Source organism: Gracilinanus agilis, chromosome 1, assembly GCF_016433145.1.
Source record: "Gracilinanus agilis isolate LMUSP501 chromosome 1, AgileGrace, whole genome shotgun sequence".
Taxonomy (NCBI): domain Eukaryota; kingdom Metazoa; phylum Chordata; class Mammalia; order Didelphimorphia; family Didelphidae; genus Gracilinanus; species Gracilinanus agilis.
The window spans coordinates 742166700-742181414 of record NC_058130.1 but is presented as its reverse complement, the minus strand read 5'-3'; the positions used below and the strand labels follow the sequence as shown (position 1 = coordinate 742181414).

General features: G+C 34.9%; 1 protein-coding gene across 3 annotated transcripts in view; it reads left to right on the top strand.

Annotated features, from left to right (window-relative positions):
- LOC123244579 (splicing factor SWAP) overlaps nt 1–14715 on the top strand; it is a 119586-nt gene that overhangs the window by 21475 nt on the left and 83396 nt on the right. For 2 of the 3 annotated variants that reach the window (XM_044673102.1, XM_044673093.1), the window contains exon 8: nt 14248–14485. In XM_044673102.1, the coding sequence (XP_044529037.1) occupies nt 14248–14485 (238 nt within the window). The remainder of the gene's footprint in view (nt 1–14247; nt 14486–14715) is intronic. The other variant, XM_044673111.1, reaches the window with a different exon arrangement.

Here is a 14715-nt window from a genome sequence, read left to right as displayed (position 1 = left end):
CTTACTTGATCTAGCAGAGAAATTGTACAATGATCAAGCTAAAAAATAAATGACTTGAGGCAGTACAAGAGTACAACTCTTCTAAGTATACTCTTGAATGCCTAGCAATGAATTCCTGGCAGCAGAATTTATAAGTATGAGCAACTAGGTGAGGGAAGTGAATAAATAACTGGTTAATAACTGGTTATCATTCTGAGAATTGGATTTGGATTTTTGGACCAATGCCTAAACTCTATGATTGATGGACTCTTGAGGCATGGATAGATACTAATAATAGCAGTTGGTAAAAACGCATTTGTCTGGAATCTTAAAAATCTAATCGAGTCCTTTAAGGTTAAAAAAAAGAGTGAGAGAAAGTAATACAATCTGCAAATATCCCTCAAACTAGATACCTTTGAGAGATTAACCACAGTATAGGGAGGATAGCAGTAAAGATACCCAGAAAGTGACAGAAGAAGAAATTCAAGAAAGATACCAGCCTTCCCCATACAACCACTCCCCTTCTCAATGCACCACCACCACCCCCCATCCTTTGGCCTCAGAAATCTAGAGATAGCTGCAAGCAATAAAGATAGCAAAGAAGATGAACTAGAGATCCTAATACAAGGAGGCAAATTTGGTATCACTATCTTGAGACCCAGTAAAAAAGAATATGATTAGAATAAGATTCTGGAAAGGCAGAACTCATTCATAAACAGGAAAGAACTTAAACTCTCTTTGCCTCTGCCCTCTTTATTCCCATAAAACTTTCGTGATGGTAGCACTTTCTTGCCAAGAAATAAAAGAAAAATGACAGGATCATTCTTTAGAAGAGTCATATAAAAACAATAAGGTAAGGGACAGCTGCCAAGACCCTGGCGAAGGTCAAGTATGGTGACATATACTTATCTGTGCAGATTCCAAACTCCTCGCTATATTACTTTACTTTTTTTTTTTTTAATCCTTACCTTCCATCTTGGAATCAATACTTTTGTTGGTTCCGAGGCAGAAGAATGGTATGGGCTAGGCAATGGGGGTTTAAGTGACTTGCCCTGGGCCACACAGCTAGGAAGTGTCTGAAGCGAGATTTGAACCCAGGACTTCCTGTTCCAGGCCTGGCTCTCAATCTATTGAGCAACCCAACTGCTCCCTATATTACTTTGAAAAAGCAAATGTCACTGATGAATCATTTTGGAGGCTGTTATGATTCAGAGAGAAAACATCATTGAAGAGATTGAACCTTCCATTTTGTTTTCCTGCATTGAGTTAATCAGTTCAGTGTTACATATGTACTGATACTATAAATGAGCAGAGCTAGAAACTGATATATATTCATTAGACTCTATACTATAGACTGCCTGTTCAGAAAGAAGAAATGGTTAAGGAGTTTAGGAAACATTCCAGGCCTGTCATGGAAGCATGATATAGTAGTGATGTGATATTTAAAATCCTCACATCTGCTAGGACTACTTTGCCAAAAGCAAAACAGATAATGTCTTCTTGACTCAGTAATAAGTTTATCCTTCAAAAAGTGGAGGAACTAACAAGGGAAAATTCTATTTTGGTTCTGATTTTTAGCAGCAAGAAAGATCTAATTCCTTGCAGAGGTGAAAAAATGTTGAAAGAAAGTAACCACTTCATCACAAAGTTTGTGATAGAAAAGAAGTGGAAACATTTGTCAGTTCTTTCATGAACTTTATATTTAGAGAAAGCACATTTTAAAAGATTGAGGGGAAAAAATCAAGATTACTTGGGTTAAAATTCCTTAGGGGGACCCAGATACATAAACATGTTTATTACAGCTCTTTTTTTATGGTGGCAAAGAGTTAGAAACTTAGGAGTTGTCCATCAGCTGGCAAATGGCTGAATAATAGTTTATGAACCTCATGGAGTATTATGGTATAAGAAATTATGGGGGAAGTGGCTTGAGAGAAACCTGGAATGATTTGTATAAACTGATGCAAAGTGAAGTGAGCAGAACCAGGAAAATATATTATAAGAACATTATAAAAACAATCAGTTCTGAAAGACTTAGAAACTGATTAACATAAAGACCAACCACAGTCCCAAAAAATTAATGTTGAAGGGGGCAGCTGGGTAGCTCAGTGGATTGAGAGCCAGGCCTAGAGACGGGAGGTCCTAGGTTCAAATCCGGCCTCAGACACTTCCCAGCTGTGTGACCCTGGGCAAGTCACTTGACCCCCATTGCCTACCCTTACCAATCTTCCACCTTTAAAGTCAATACACAGAAGTTAAGGGTTTAAAATAAAAAAAAAAAAAAATACAAAAAAAAAAAAAATTAATGTTGAAAGATACTGTCTATTTCCAGATAGAGAAGAGATGGACTTACAGTGCAAATCCAAGCAAATTTTCTTTTCTTTCTGAATATAGCTAATGTGTTTACTTTCATGACTATGCATTTTATAATCAGCTTTATTTCTCTTGCTTTCTCAATGGATGGGAAGGGGGAAATTTGGAACTGTAAATAAAATGTCGATTTTTTTTAAGTATACAGGGAAAGTTTTCCCAAAAATGATAGTAATCTTCCAAAAATGAAATTCTGAAGAAACAAAGAGAATCAGTTCCTTTGAGAAGGAAATGAAGTTGTTAATAAATCAATTTGAGTACAAAGGAACACAACCAATTTAGATTTATTTTAAGACGTAGAAAGTAGAGGTAAAGGCAATTAACAAGATGACTATAGAAATATGATAAGACTTAGAAAAAATACTATGAGATGTATAAAAACTTAGGTTAGTAGTTCACCTTTTTGCTCCAAGAATCCTTTGGCAGCCTGTTTAAGCCTAAGAAACCCTTCTCAAAAATGTTTTTAAATGCATAAAGGAAAATCAATTATATTGAAATATTTGTTGTTCAGTCATGTCCAGCTTTTTATGACCTCAGGTGGTATTTTCTTGGCAAAGATTTCAGAGTGATTTACCATTCCTTTTCGAGTTCATTTGACAGATGAGGAAACTGAGGCAAACAAGGTGAAGTGACTTGCCCAGTATCTGAAGCTATATTTGAACTCAAGAAGATGAGTCTTTTTTACTTCAAACCCAGTATTCTACACCTATTATATTGAAATACAGTTATCAAAATTGTTTCTTTTTTAAAATAGCTCACAGACATTAGTTAGAATGACCTGGAGCTGGAAAGAAAAGCAATGACAGGTTCTTTATAGCCGTGTGGCTCAAAAGAGGAGGATTAAAGAAAGAATAAGATACTAAGCAAAGCAAATGATAAGTGACAGGAAAAGCTGTTAAACCCTTAATTTGTTAACTTTCTCTTCCAAGGAGATCTTTGGATCTCTTCCAAGATGATCTCTGGATTAGAAAGAACAAAACAAAAATGATCAGTGGCTTGTTGATACCCAAAAATGACTAAGGAGATAATTAGGGAGCACTTAGCACAAATCAGCTAATGTTTATTAAGTACATTGACACTGTTCGTAGTGCTGGGTTACAAAGAAAAGCCCTCAAGGAGCTCACAGTCCAATGGGTGCAACATCATGCAAACAATTATATACAAGATATATGTGTGTGTGTGTGTGTGTGTGTGTGTATTAACCTGGAGATCATCTGAGAAAAAGGCACTATGTTTAAGGGAGACTGAGAAAAGATGCTTTAAAAAGGTAGAACTTTAGCTGAGATGTAAAAGGAAACCAGGAGGTAGATATGAGGGAGGAAAACTTTCCAGGCATGGGGAATAGGTAATGAAAATACAGTTGAAAAATGGAGTGTCACGAAGGAAAGAGCAAGAATGCCAATGTCATTGAACAGAGGAAAATAATATGTAAGAAGATTGTAAAGTGAGTCAACTAAGTGGTTCATTGGATAGACAGCCAGGCCTGAAGGTTGGAGATTCTGAGTTTGGTCTGGCCAGGTGACCCTGGACGAATCACTTAACCTCCATTCCCTAGTCCTTAATGCTCTTCTGCCTTACAACAGGCACTTAGTTTTGATTCTAAAACAGAAGGTAAGAGGGTTCTTTGTTTAATTTTGTTTTCTTTAAGGACTGGAAAGGTGTAAAGAACTTTAACAGCCAAATAGAACTTTATTTGATCTTAGAGGAAATTGCAAGCCTTTGGATTTTTTTTTTTGGAATTTGTTCATGGGTGGGGAAGAAGGTGACATAGTTAGACTTGACTTTAGTAAGATTAATTTGGATAAAATATGGATTGAAATGGGAAAAGACACTAGGCAGGGAGACTTACTAGGAGACTATAGAAATAGTCCAGGAATAAGGTAATGAGGATTTGTATCAGGGTGGTACTGATGTCAGAGGAGAGACAAGTATATACGAATGACACTAAATAAGTAAATAGATAAGACTTGAACGCTTGTTGGTCATGTCCTTGCTAAGTTTAAATCATCTGGCCCAGATGCACTATATCTATCCTGAGGCACTGGAAAAAATCTGGGAAATATGATTTCTGAGCATAGTGTTTTTTAGGAAATTGTAGGATATGGTATATCAGAACTAAAGAAAGGCGTAAGTCTTAATTTAAAAAAAGAAAAGCAAATAAGAGACTGCAGACTATAAACCAGCAAGCTTGATGTTAATCCTTAGTAAAATTCTAGGTTATAGTATTAAAGAGATAATTGATGATTATCCAGAAAAGGAAGCAATTATTACAAAGCATCAGCATGGTTTCATATGGAACAGATCCTGCTAGCCATCTTTTTTTGACTCTAAATGAAAAGGAAGATGACAGAATGCTGTAGGCAGTTTACCTCAATTGGCAAAACATTTGTAAATTTTGTGTTGGTAGTACAGAAAAGATGGAGCTAAGTAACAATATTGATTTGTAACTTAAGTGGCTGAACACACCAAGAGTTATTAATGGTTCTATGTCAACTTTGTAGGATGTCTATAGTGTTGTGCCCCGGGATACCATGCTTGGCCTCCAAGTGCTATTAAGCATTTTCATCAGTTACTTAAATAAAGACTTGTTTAGCACATTTGCAGAAGGCTTAAAATTGAGAAGAGTGATAACTAATACACTAGGTGACAGAATCAAGAAACAAAATCTTGACAAATAAAAACACTGGGCCAATTTTAATATAATGAAATTTAATAAGGATAAATGAAAAGTCTTGCTCTTAGACTCAAAAAATCAATTTCATAAATACAAACTGGGAGTGACCTGGCTGGATAGATAGCAAAAAAAGTTTGAGTTGGGAAAGGGATCAAGTAAGGAAACTGAACTGCAAGCTCAATTTAAATGAACAGTACAATATGAGAGCCAGGAAGTCTAGTTAGATTAAATTGTACCTCAGTAAGATAGGCACAGCTTAACAGTATTATTATTTACCCTGTCAGAGCACTGGGCCTGGAATTAGAAAAACTTAAATTCAAATCCAACCTCAGACACTTACTAGCTGTGTGACCCTGGACAGGTCACTTAAATGTGTGCCCTAGGTTACTTATTTGTAAAATGAGATAATAATAGCACCTACTTCCCAGAGTTGTTGTGAGGATCAAAAGAGATAATAATTCTAAAGCAATTAGCAGAGTGCCTGACATACCATAAGCACTACATATTATTTATTATTATTATTATTATTATTAAGCATCAGTAGTGTTGCTTTCAGTGCTGGATTCCACAATCTAAAAAGGATGTTGATAAGCAGGAGAGTAAAGGAAGGCAGCTATGGTGGTTCAGGGCTTTGAGTTCCTTTCATAAGGCTTGGTTGAAGGAACTGGCATTGTTTATTCTGGAGTCATTCATGGAGGAGGAATTAGACTTACTAACCTAGACCCCAGAGGAGAGAATGGGGTACATTTAATAGAAGTTGCACAAAGGCAGGTTTAGGCAAGATGTCATTAAAAAGCCTTACAATATCTATCAAAAATGAAATCAGCCACCTCCAGATGGGGGGAATGCCTTCTGTACGAAGGATCTACCAGCAAAGATTGAATGATGGTTACCTATCAAGTATTTGGTAGTATGGATTTTTATTCAGATAAGGAGTGGTCTCTGAAATCCCTTCCAACTTTTTGATTTCGTGAGTCTTAGCATTTCTAAAATCATGTGATCTTCTGTACGTTTTTGAACTTACATGTAAAGCATTTTCTGGTAAGGCAAATTCCTATTTTCTGAGAGTGGAGGAAATCTATCAGAATTCTGGCATATTATAAAATTGGATTCGTATCAAATTTGTAGTCAGAAGACCATGGTTGGATCTTCACCCAACCATGTGTTAGATTTTGACTTTCTAGTCATTAACCTCATGAGGCCTTTGTTTTCTCAGCAGTAAAAATGAAGAAGTTGGAATAGATGATGTCTGAAGTCCCTTAAAGCTGTTAATAAGTCTTTGATACCTTGCTCTTGTGATAGATTTGATGAAAAATTGAAAATATTTCATAGAATATAGTAAACAGATTGACCATCTATTTGTGTATATAGTCATTAAGCTATCTTGGTAATTATAATGTCCAACATTTATATAGCACTTTAGATTTACAATGTGCTTTACATACATAATCTCATTCAGGTCCCTCAAAACTCCTGTAAAATTGTTTCTCCAGTAATTATTATGCCTTTTTTTTTTAAACCCATTATCTTCTATCTTAAAATCAATATTTAGTATTGGTTACAAGGCAGATAAGCAATAAGGGCTACAAAATGGGGGTTACTTGGCTTGCCCAGAGTCACATACCTAGGAAGTATCTGAAGTCATATTTGAACCCAGGACTTCCCTTCTCTAGACCTGGCTCTAAATCCACTGAGCCACCTAGCTGCCCCCATATTATACCCATTTTTTCAGATGAAGACACTGACATAGAGTAAATGACTTAGCCATGATCATACAATAAGTGTTGAAGATAATTGATGCTACATTTTCCTAACTCCTGGTCTACCTACCATATCTGGTACACTTAAGTTGTTACATTGATTTAAGTTAAGACATTCCTTTACATCATGCTTGATTATTGATCAATAAAGTAAACTTAAGAGCTATGAAGAAAAATTACACAGTAAAATTAGAACATCTTAAGAGTTCTCGTCTGAATTTGAAGTTTCATTGTTTTCATTTCATTGTCTCATTGATTTTAATATGCCAAACTAATTGATGTTTTTTTAAAAAGAACAAAAATGTAGACATTTTTTATTAGTCCATTTATTTTAATAGATATTGTTTCCTAGCGTCATCTGGGTTGTCCATAAAACTACAACCAGGCTAGCAAAGTTGTTTTTTTCCTTCATTCTGGTTTTTATTACTACTACTATTATAATGGCCTAATTGAACTTTTTTAAACTCAAGACCCTCAGCTTTTCAGCTTCACGTCATTACCTAGCAGTTACACTCTCATTTCTTACTACTTGCTTTCCATGCATTGAGATTTTCCTAAATTTTGATTGGCTTGGAGAAATATCTGTATTGAACAGAAACATTATTTTACCCAAAAACTCTTAAGGCAAAAATATTGTAATACTAAAGTAGTTCTCTCAAAAGTTACATTTTTAGCCTGTTTTTCCTCTTGCTAAAACATACTGTAATTACTCTGTTTTTCTTGTGCTTTATTGCTATAGACCTTCACAATAAAGGTTAGCTTAAAGGAAGAGAATTATGCTGAAAAAAATAATAGCTTATTGATGCCCAACATACCACCTACTGGTATGGCATATAACTTAAAAGGGGAAATGCTGGTCCACATTTGCTTGATGGCAAAACATTAAGGAGTGAAATGAAATCATTGCATCTTGTTAAAAGTTCTTTTTAGTTGCTCTTGTCATTGACTGTTTGTGGAATTGGTATAATAGTTTGTGTGTCTGCAGTTTTAGGCACAACATTTTATGGATGACAGTGGTAAAGTGAAGAGCATTTAGAGGAACTAAGCCAGGATGACAGAGGGCTTCAAGGTCATCATGTATGGTCACTCAGAAGTAGTATAGGAATGTGAACCAAAGGGAAAAGTCCCCTGGATTAAGTTTGTTTAGCCTCAGTGAGCTCAGCTAGAAGCTTTAGAGGCAAGTGTAGATTTGACATTATTCCCAAAGTGAAAAGTAACCAAGAGTGGAATGAGCAGCCTTTGGTAACCCAGTGATGTGAAAGCGGCATGGAACCACCAAGGCAATCTCATCCAGCCTCTTCTTGAAACAGTCTTTTCAACAACATACTGAGTTACTTACACAAATATTGGATAAATTCCGGCCTTCTCAAGTATAGATTGGATTTAGTAGCTTCAGTAAAATACTCTATTTCTTTTCCAAAGCCAGAAATCTAAAGAGCTGTGAGGCCTAACCTGGAGTTTAACAAAATGTTCTTTTACAATTGGAGACACAGGATGCCATGATAGACCTAGGTTCAAGGCATACCTCTGACTCACCACATGTGTAACCCTGGGTAAATCACTTTAACCCTGAGTTCCCAGGCAACTCTCTAAAACTGGAAGGTGCCAATAGAAGAGGAAGTTCCTGTCTAAGACTTACACAGTTAAATCATATAGCCAGTCCTCTTCTCTACCCATATTTTACTGAATTTACTGTTAGTTGATGAAGATTTAAAATGGGAAGTTTCCCAAAGGAAAAAATTTACTGTCATTTATTGATATTCCCATACGAAAGGTCTATACTTTTATAAATAGAACTGAAATTCCAAAATACTAGAGTTCGAATCCACAAACTGATTTTTTCATTTTTGCTAACCTAAGAAAAAGATTTTTCTTAAATTCAGAATAATCTAAACAAATGTGTATGTCATACTAAATTGGACAAATGCATATTTTTCAACACATAACATTCTGTTCCATTTTCAATAAATCCTGCTGCAAAGCACTTTTAGATTTTTTTTTTCTTTTTAGGTACTGCTCTATTACATGCATAACAGTAAAGCCTATTACATAGCACAGTCCCATTAAATTGAACTACAAGGGATTGTCTGAATTTTTATACTTGACAGGACTTAAATTTTATCATATATTTCCTGATGTATATGGGTCATTGTCTAGGATTTGGAAATCATTGTTATATAAAGATTGTTTTATGATAGTTTTTTTTTAAGCCAGTGTTTGAACTGTATTTGAAGTACTTAAAAATAATATATGACCTATGTACTATATGCTTTTTGTCATGAGATACTTACACAATATATGTTATTTAAAAATTTTTTTAAGAAACTTGATTAGCTTTTATTAAACTTTTCCCTTTGAAATATATTTTGTGTTGTAGAAATCAGATAAGGCTTCTGCAATAAGTATATAGCATCTGGAAGGGAGGCCTCAGAAATTTCAGGACATAGTCTTAAAGTGAAGTTGTAAAATTTGTTTTGACATGATTTGTTACTCTTCCCCAAAGGGTGCTTCTATTTGCCAATTCATAATAGTAAAAATTAAAATTCATTTCTAAGAAGCCAGCCCTTCTTAACATGGACATATTTAGCTAATTGTCCAGACAGAAGATGTCAGTCACTGGGATTATATCTTACCTTATGTTGGCAGAGGTCTTTGGAAGCCAGCACCTCCATATTACCATGGTACGAGGAATTTGGTGAAAGTGCTTCAAATTCTTCAATATGTTACTTTACTCTCCATTATTCATTTGGTGTTTAATGATAATTGAATTTTGGTGTTTAATGATAATTGAATTTTGTGGTTGGAGGCCACTATTCAAACTCATAAATTTTATCTTGGATGAGATAGAGTTCTTTATAAAGCATAGATATTATCACATTGGTCATCAGTCATTAAGTTACCTACCACAGTATGTCAGCTATTGTACTAGATATTAGAGAGTCAGAAACATAATGAGCAAGTAAAACAATAAAATTCCACAAATCAAGTGAAAGCCATAATTTGAGAAAGGATTTATGTAAACCTAGTACCAGTTTCAGGGAATTGAGGTTGAATAGAATTACATAGTATCTTTAAATAATAATGAATTACTATAGTGAACCTTATTTTTAGCAAAAGAACTTTATGTGAAATAATGAAGTCAACACACTCAAATTTTTTTTTTTTTAATTTCAGGATTAGGACTGAACAGCCAAAAATATAGGCAGTATTTCTTGGCAATGGATCATCCCCCTGATTAGCTAAGAAAGGGGTGGCTCCTGACATTTACTAAAGTAAACAGCAGTGCTATTTACAGTAAATTCTACATGGTTCCTTTGGGTGTTTAAATTTTTAAAAAGGAAGAAGTGTACTTAAGATTTAGTACAGAAATACGAAAAAATTTTCACATTCTTTGAATAGTACTGTAAGATGATGAATTTAAGAATTTGAAGTGATTAGAAAGTCATCCAGATTAAACCATAAATTGTTTGTATGATATGCTCTTAGATCATAAAAGGTTTCAAATTTTTAGAAAATTTACAATTCACAATTTTTACATTATTTTACTTCATTTTATGAAGGAAAAGCATTTTGGTGTTTAAATGCATATCCCTCTGTCCAAGTATTAGGGGAAAAATTTTGTAAATCCTCAGAATGTTAAAAACCATATAAATCTTCTTTCTATACATATAATAATCTTTCATTTTTCAAGATTAGATAAAATACATCCTTATCAGAAATTTACCTTAAATTATGATTTTTTTACAGGTGGTATTCATGAATTTGATGATAAAACATCTGAATGGTAGCTATTAAAAAACAGATCAGCCATTTGTTTTTCTTTGAAATGTCATGAATTCACAATGGCAATATTTGGCTGTCTTCTGTGGAACTAAATTTTCTAAGTATTTAGTGCAAAGAATTTCTTGTAGTTAACATACTTTATGAGTGTTTTTCTTACTCATAAGGGGATTTTTAGATTTGAATAACTAAGCAATAAAAGCCCGTTAATAGATTGCTATATGATAAGTGATTAAGGGGTTGTTCTCTATTATATGAGATCATGTTAAAAAAAACAAGTGGGGGCAGCTGTGGGTAGCTCAGTGGATTGAGAGTCAGGCCTAGAGATGGGAGGTCCTAGGTTCAAATCTGGCCTTAGACACTTCCCAGCTGTGTGACCCTGCGCAAGTCACTTGACCCCCATTGCCTACCCTTACCACTCTTCTGCCTTGGAGCCAATACACAGTATTGACTCCAAGACAGAAGGTAAGGGTTTAAAAAAAAAAAAAAAAAAGACAAGTATTTACTAATGCTTAGTGACATCAAACAAAGAAGCGGTCATTGCATCTTAGCTTCTAAATATCTTTAAATCATGCAGAGAAAATTTTAGCTACGGTCATTTTGGTCTGAAAGGAATATAGTGGAGAGAGTGGAGCTTACAGTTGGGAAGACAAATCTGGGTTTAAATTTCATTTCTGACACCTACTGACTATGTGATCCCTTGGCAAGTTACTTAACCTCAAAGTACTTAAGGGAACTTTCTTTGATGGACTTTTTAAGTTGCAAAATAGTTGCCATTTACATTGGTATAGAGTTTCCTCACAGGGAACTCCTATGCTAGTGAAATCACAGGATGGATGGATGGATGGATGGATGGATGGATGGATGGATGGATGGANATCACAGGATGGATGGATGGATGGATGGATGGATGGATGGATGGATGGATGGATGGATGGATGGGTATTTGGTCAGAGAATTCACAGTAAATTTTAAAATGTATCCCCCACGTTAAATTATATTGGTTTCATCTTCAAAACCAAATTCTCAAATCAGGCTCATCCTGTGGAGAAGATTGATAAAGTAGAAAGGCCACAAGACTTAAAGAACACTTTGATTCAAATCTTGACTCCTACAATTATTAGGTGAATGAATCAGAGTAGAACAGTTACTCTCATTTTCTCGTCTATGAGATGAGTGCTAATAATATTGTTGCTACCAAACCAACATAGTTTGATATGAAGAAATATGTCTTATTATGTAGCAATAGATATTTTTCTCCAGCATTTTTTATGATTTTTTTTCTCCATCACAGGTGTGTTTTGTAACCCGGGCAAGTCATTTAATAGCTATATCCATTTCCTCACTTTCAAAGTGTAGCTAATTATTTGGAAAGAACCCAGTGAAGTCTTAACTTGAGAGATAATAGCAGTGCAATATATAATGCCTTCAAATTAAGTTTCTTCAAATTGCCTGCACTTGGGTGCCAATTTTCTTTAATTTTATAGAACTTTGATTCTTTTTTCTAATCAGTTGTCCTAGGTCAGCATTTTCTTTTTCTTTAGGAAAAAATTGACTAGTTTCTAATTCTTGGTACCTTCAAAGCATTATTCACTAGTAATTTTTTAAGTAGTTTAGTTATTTTGTGAAGAACCTTAAAACTGTAAAGAAGGTACTTTATGAGAGAACAAAAACATCTTTTTCAAGAAATATGCATACCTTAGTTGTCATGAGCATTTATAATAGTCTTCATGAGTCTAGTAACTGTCAATATGTCAAATAACACACTGGTCTTGTTTGTACTCTCCATTCAAAAATATTACTAAATCATCATGGGGTAGAACATTTGCTATGAGTTACTTATTCTAATAAGAGGGCTAAATTTGTACAGATTTATTCATACATATCCCTGGACACACATTTGTGAAACATCCTGAGTAAGGAATGTAGTCTTAATGGAATCAAGTGAAGTTAATTGACCCATTTGAGGATTGAACCTTTGATCTTGATACTGGATCACAGTTTATTTAAATTCAAATCATAACTGACTAGTAATCAGGTAGAAATGGGATTGGACACTTTCTAGCTATTTACTAGCTCACTTGATAGTGAACAAGGCATTCCCTCAGAGTCTCAATTTCCTTATCTATCAGATGATGTTACTAGACGAGGTAGTCTCGATAAGGTTCATTCTAATTTTTCCCCCTCTGTTTTTTTGGGGGGGAGAGGGCATTTTCTATAGATTCATTAATACTCCACTTCCTTTCTCCTTTACATTATAGTCTTGAATGAATGATTTGAGAAGTTCAGGCCAGTCTTTTTACTTAAGAGATTCCATTGTTTGGCCCTCTCTCCCTTCTTCTGGTTTGGGGTGGGGATTCAGGGTGAGGGGTGGGGATTATCCACATAGAGTTTCAATTATTTCATGGTGGAGATTTTTAGACTAACTTTTAATTTTGATAGGAAGTTCTTTTGAAGGACTTAAATATAAAACATTGCTTTTTTGTGCTTTCAAACAGCTCCTTTCCCTCCCATTCCCCAAATAGTACTATCCAAGGACTTTGGTCTTGGCCTGTAGTTCCATTGTTCCTCCAATCCAGGGTCTTTCTTTAAAGATTGCCAACTATGTGATGAAACGAAATATTTTCATGCTGGAGATAAATGTGGTGAGTAAGTTACAGCCACCCACCTAGTTTTCACAAATGTTGTTTTTCCTGTGCACCAGCGAAGCATTGTGCCAGTGTGACAATTAGAAATCCATACATGTATAATTACTAAAATAAGTCATTAACAGCTGTGAATTGGGGGGGAATTTCAGTCTCTTGAGGGAGAAATCTTCATAATTTTATTGTGCCTAGAGCACATATGAATTATGCAGTCTTTCTAATTCATGATAGCAAGGCTATAATTCTTAACCACTGCTGCTGAGGTATTTTAAATTGACGTTCTTCTATGATATTTTATTTTGTTTTTCCAGCAGAGAAACCTTGCTATAGACTGGCCAGACTGAACTAATCAGAATGGAAGTTAGTTTATGCTTTTAAATTACTTACTTAGTAAAGTCTTTTTCATCATCTACTTTACTAAGATAAAATTTAATCTGTTTAGTCAGGACAGTATTTCTAATGTTAAGTATATTATTAACATTTTAAAGAAAAATCTTAAGTGGATCTATGCATCTACTCTAAAAATCTATATTTTGATTTGTGCCAATTTATAACATTTCTCTAATTTGGCCAACAAAAAGACTTGTACTGTGGTTTCAGTAATTAATGTAGTCATACAGCTTTCTAATTAAAACATTAGTTCACGTATTTTCCTATTAATCCCAGGAGACTTCTGATTTAGATAGATCTTTGCCATTTTTTTTATATGCCAAAATAGTCATAGTATTGGTCTACATTAAGTCAAAACCATTAACTTCTCTAGAGAGCCCTATATTAAATTCCTTTTTATATGTACCTTAAATGCTTTATGTCTTTGTTTGATTTGACCTTGTATGATGAGTCTCCTTTATTTAACTTAAGTGATTTGACATGAAAAGCATACATACGATAGGCCAGAAAAAAAGATGAGTGCTAAGAAGCAGACAGGAAATAGCACATTTCCCAAGGTGTGAAAGACCCCTCACTTTTACCCCCAAATACACTGAATGTGCCCTCGTTTGGTGGTATCGCTCTCTCAAGGAGTTTGTTTTCTTTTTAACAGCAACAGTGGCAGCCATGTATTATAGCTACTACATGTTGCCGGATGGAACATATTGTCTTGCACCTCCACCCCCGGGAATTGATGTTGCTACTTACTACAGTGCTCTTCCTGCAGGGGTTAATGTATCTAGCACCACAGGAGTAACAACCGCGCCTCCCCCACCTGGGACTACGCCGCCCCCACCCCCAGCTACAACGGAGTCCAGCAGCGGGCTAGCTTCTGCCACAACCCCGTCCAGGTATGAGATGTTCCTGTTTCATTTCTCATTTTTGCAGCTAAAACTCTGCATTGTACTTTGCTGTTCATTTTGTAACTCCAAGTTTGGCTTATAGTAAATGTTTTAAAAAATGCTTCTTCGTCCATTCGTTAGAGCCACCATGATACATCAATATTATTTTTGCTAGATTTGGAATATTCCAGTTTCTTTTAATCTCATATTAGTCTTTACTAATCTTTAAGAAACTTTTT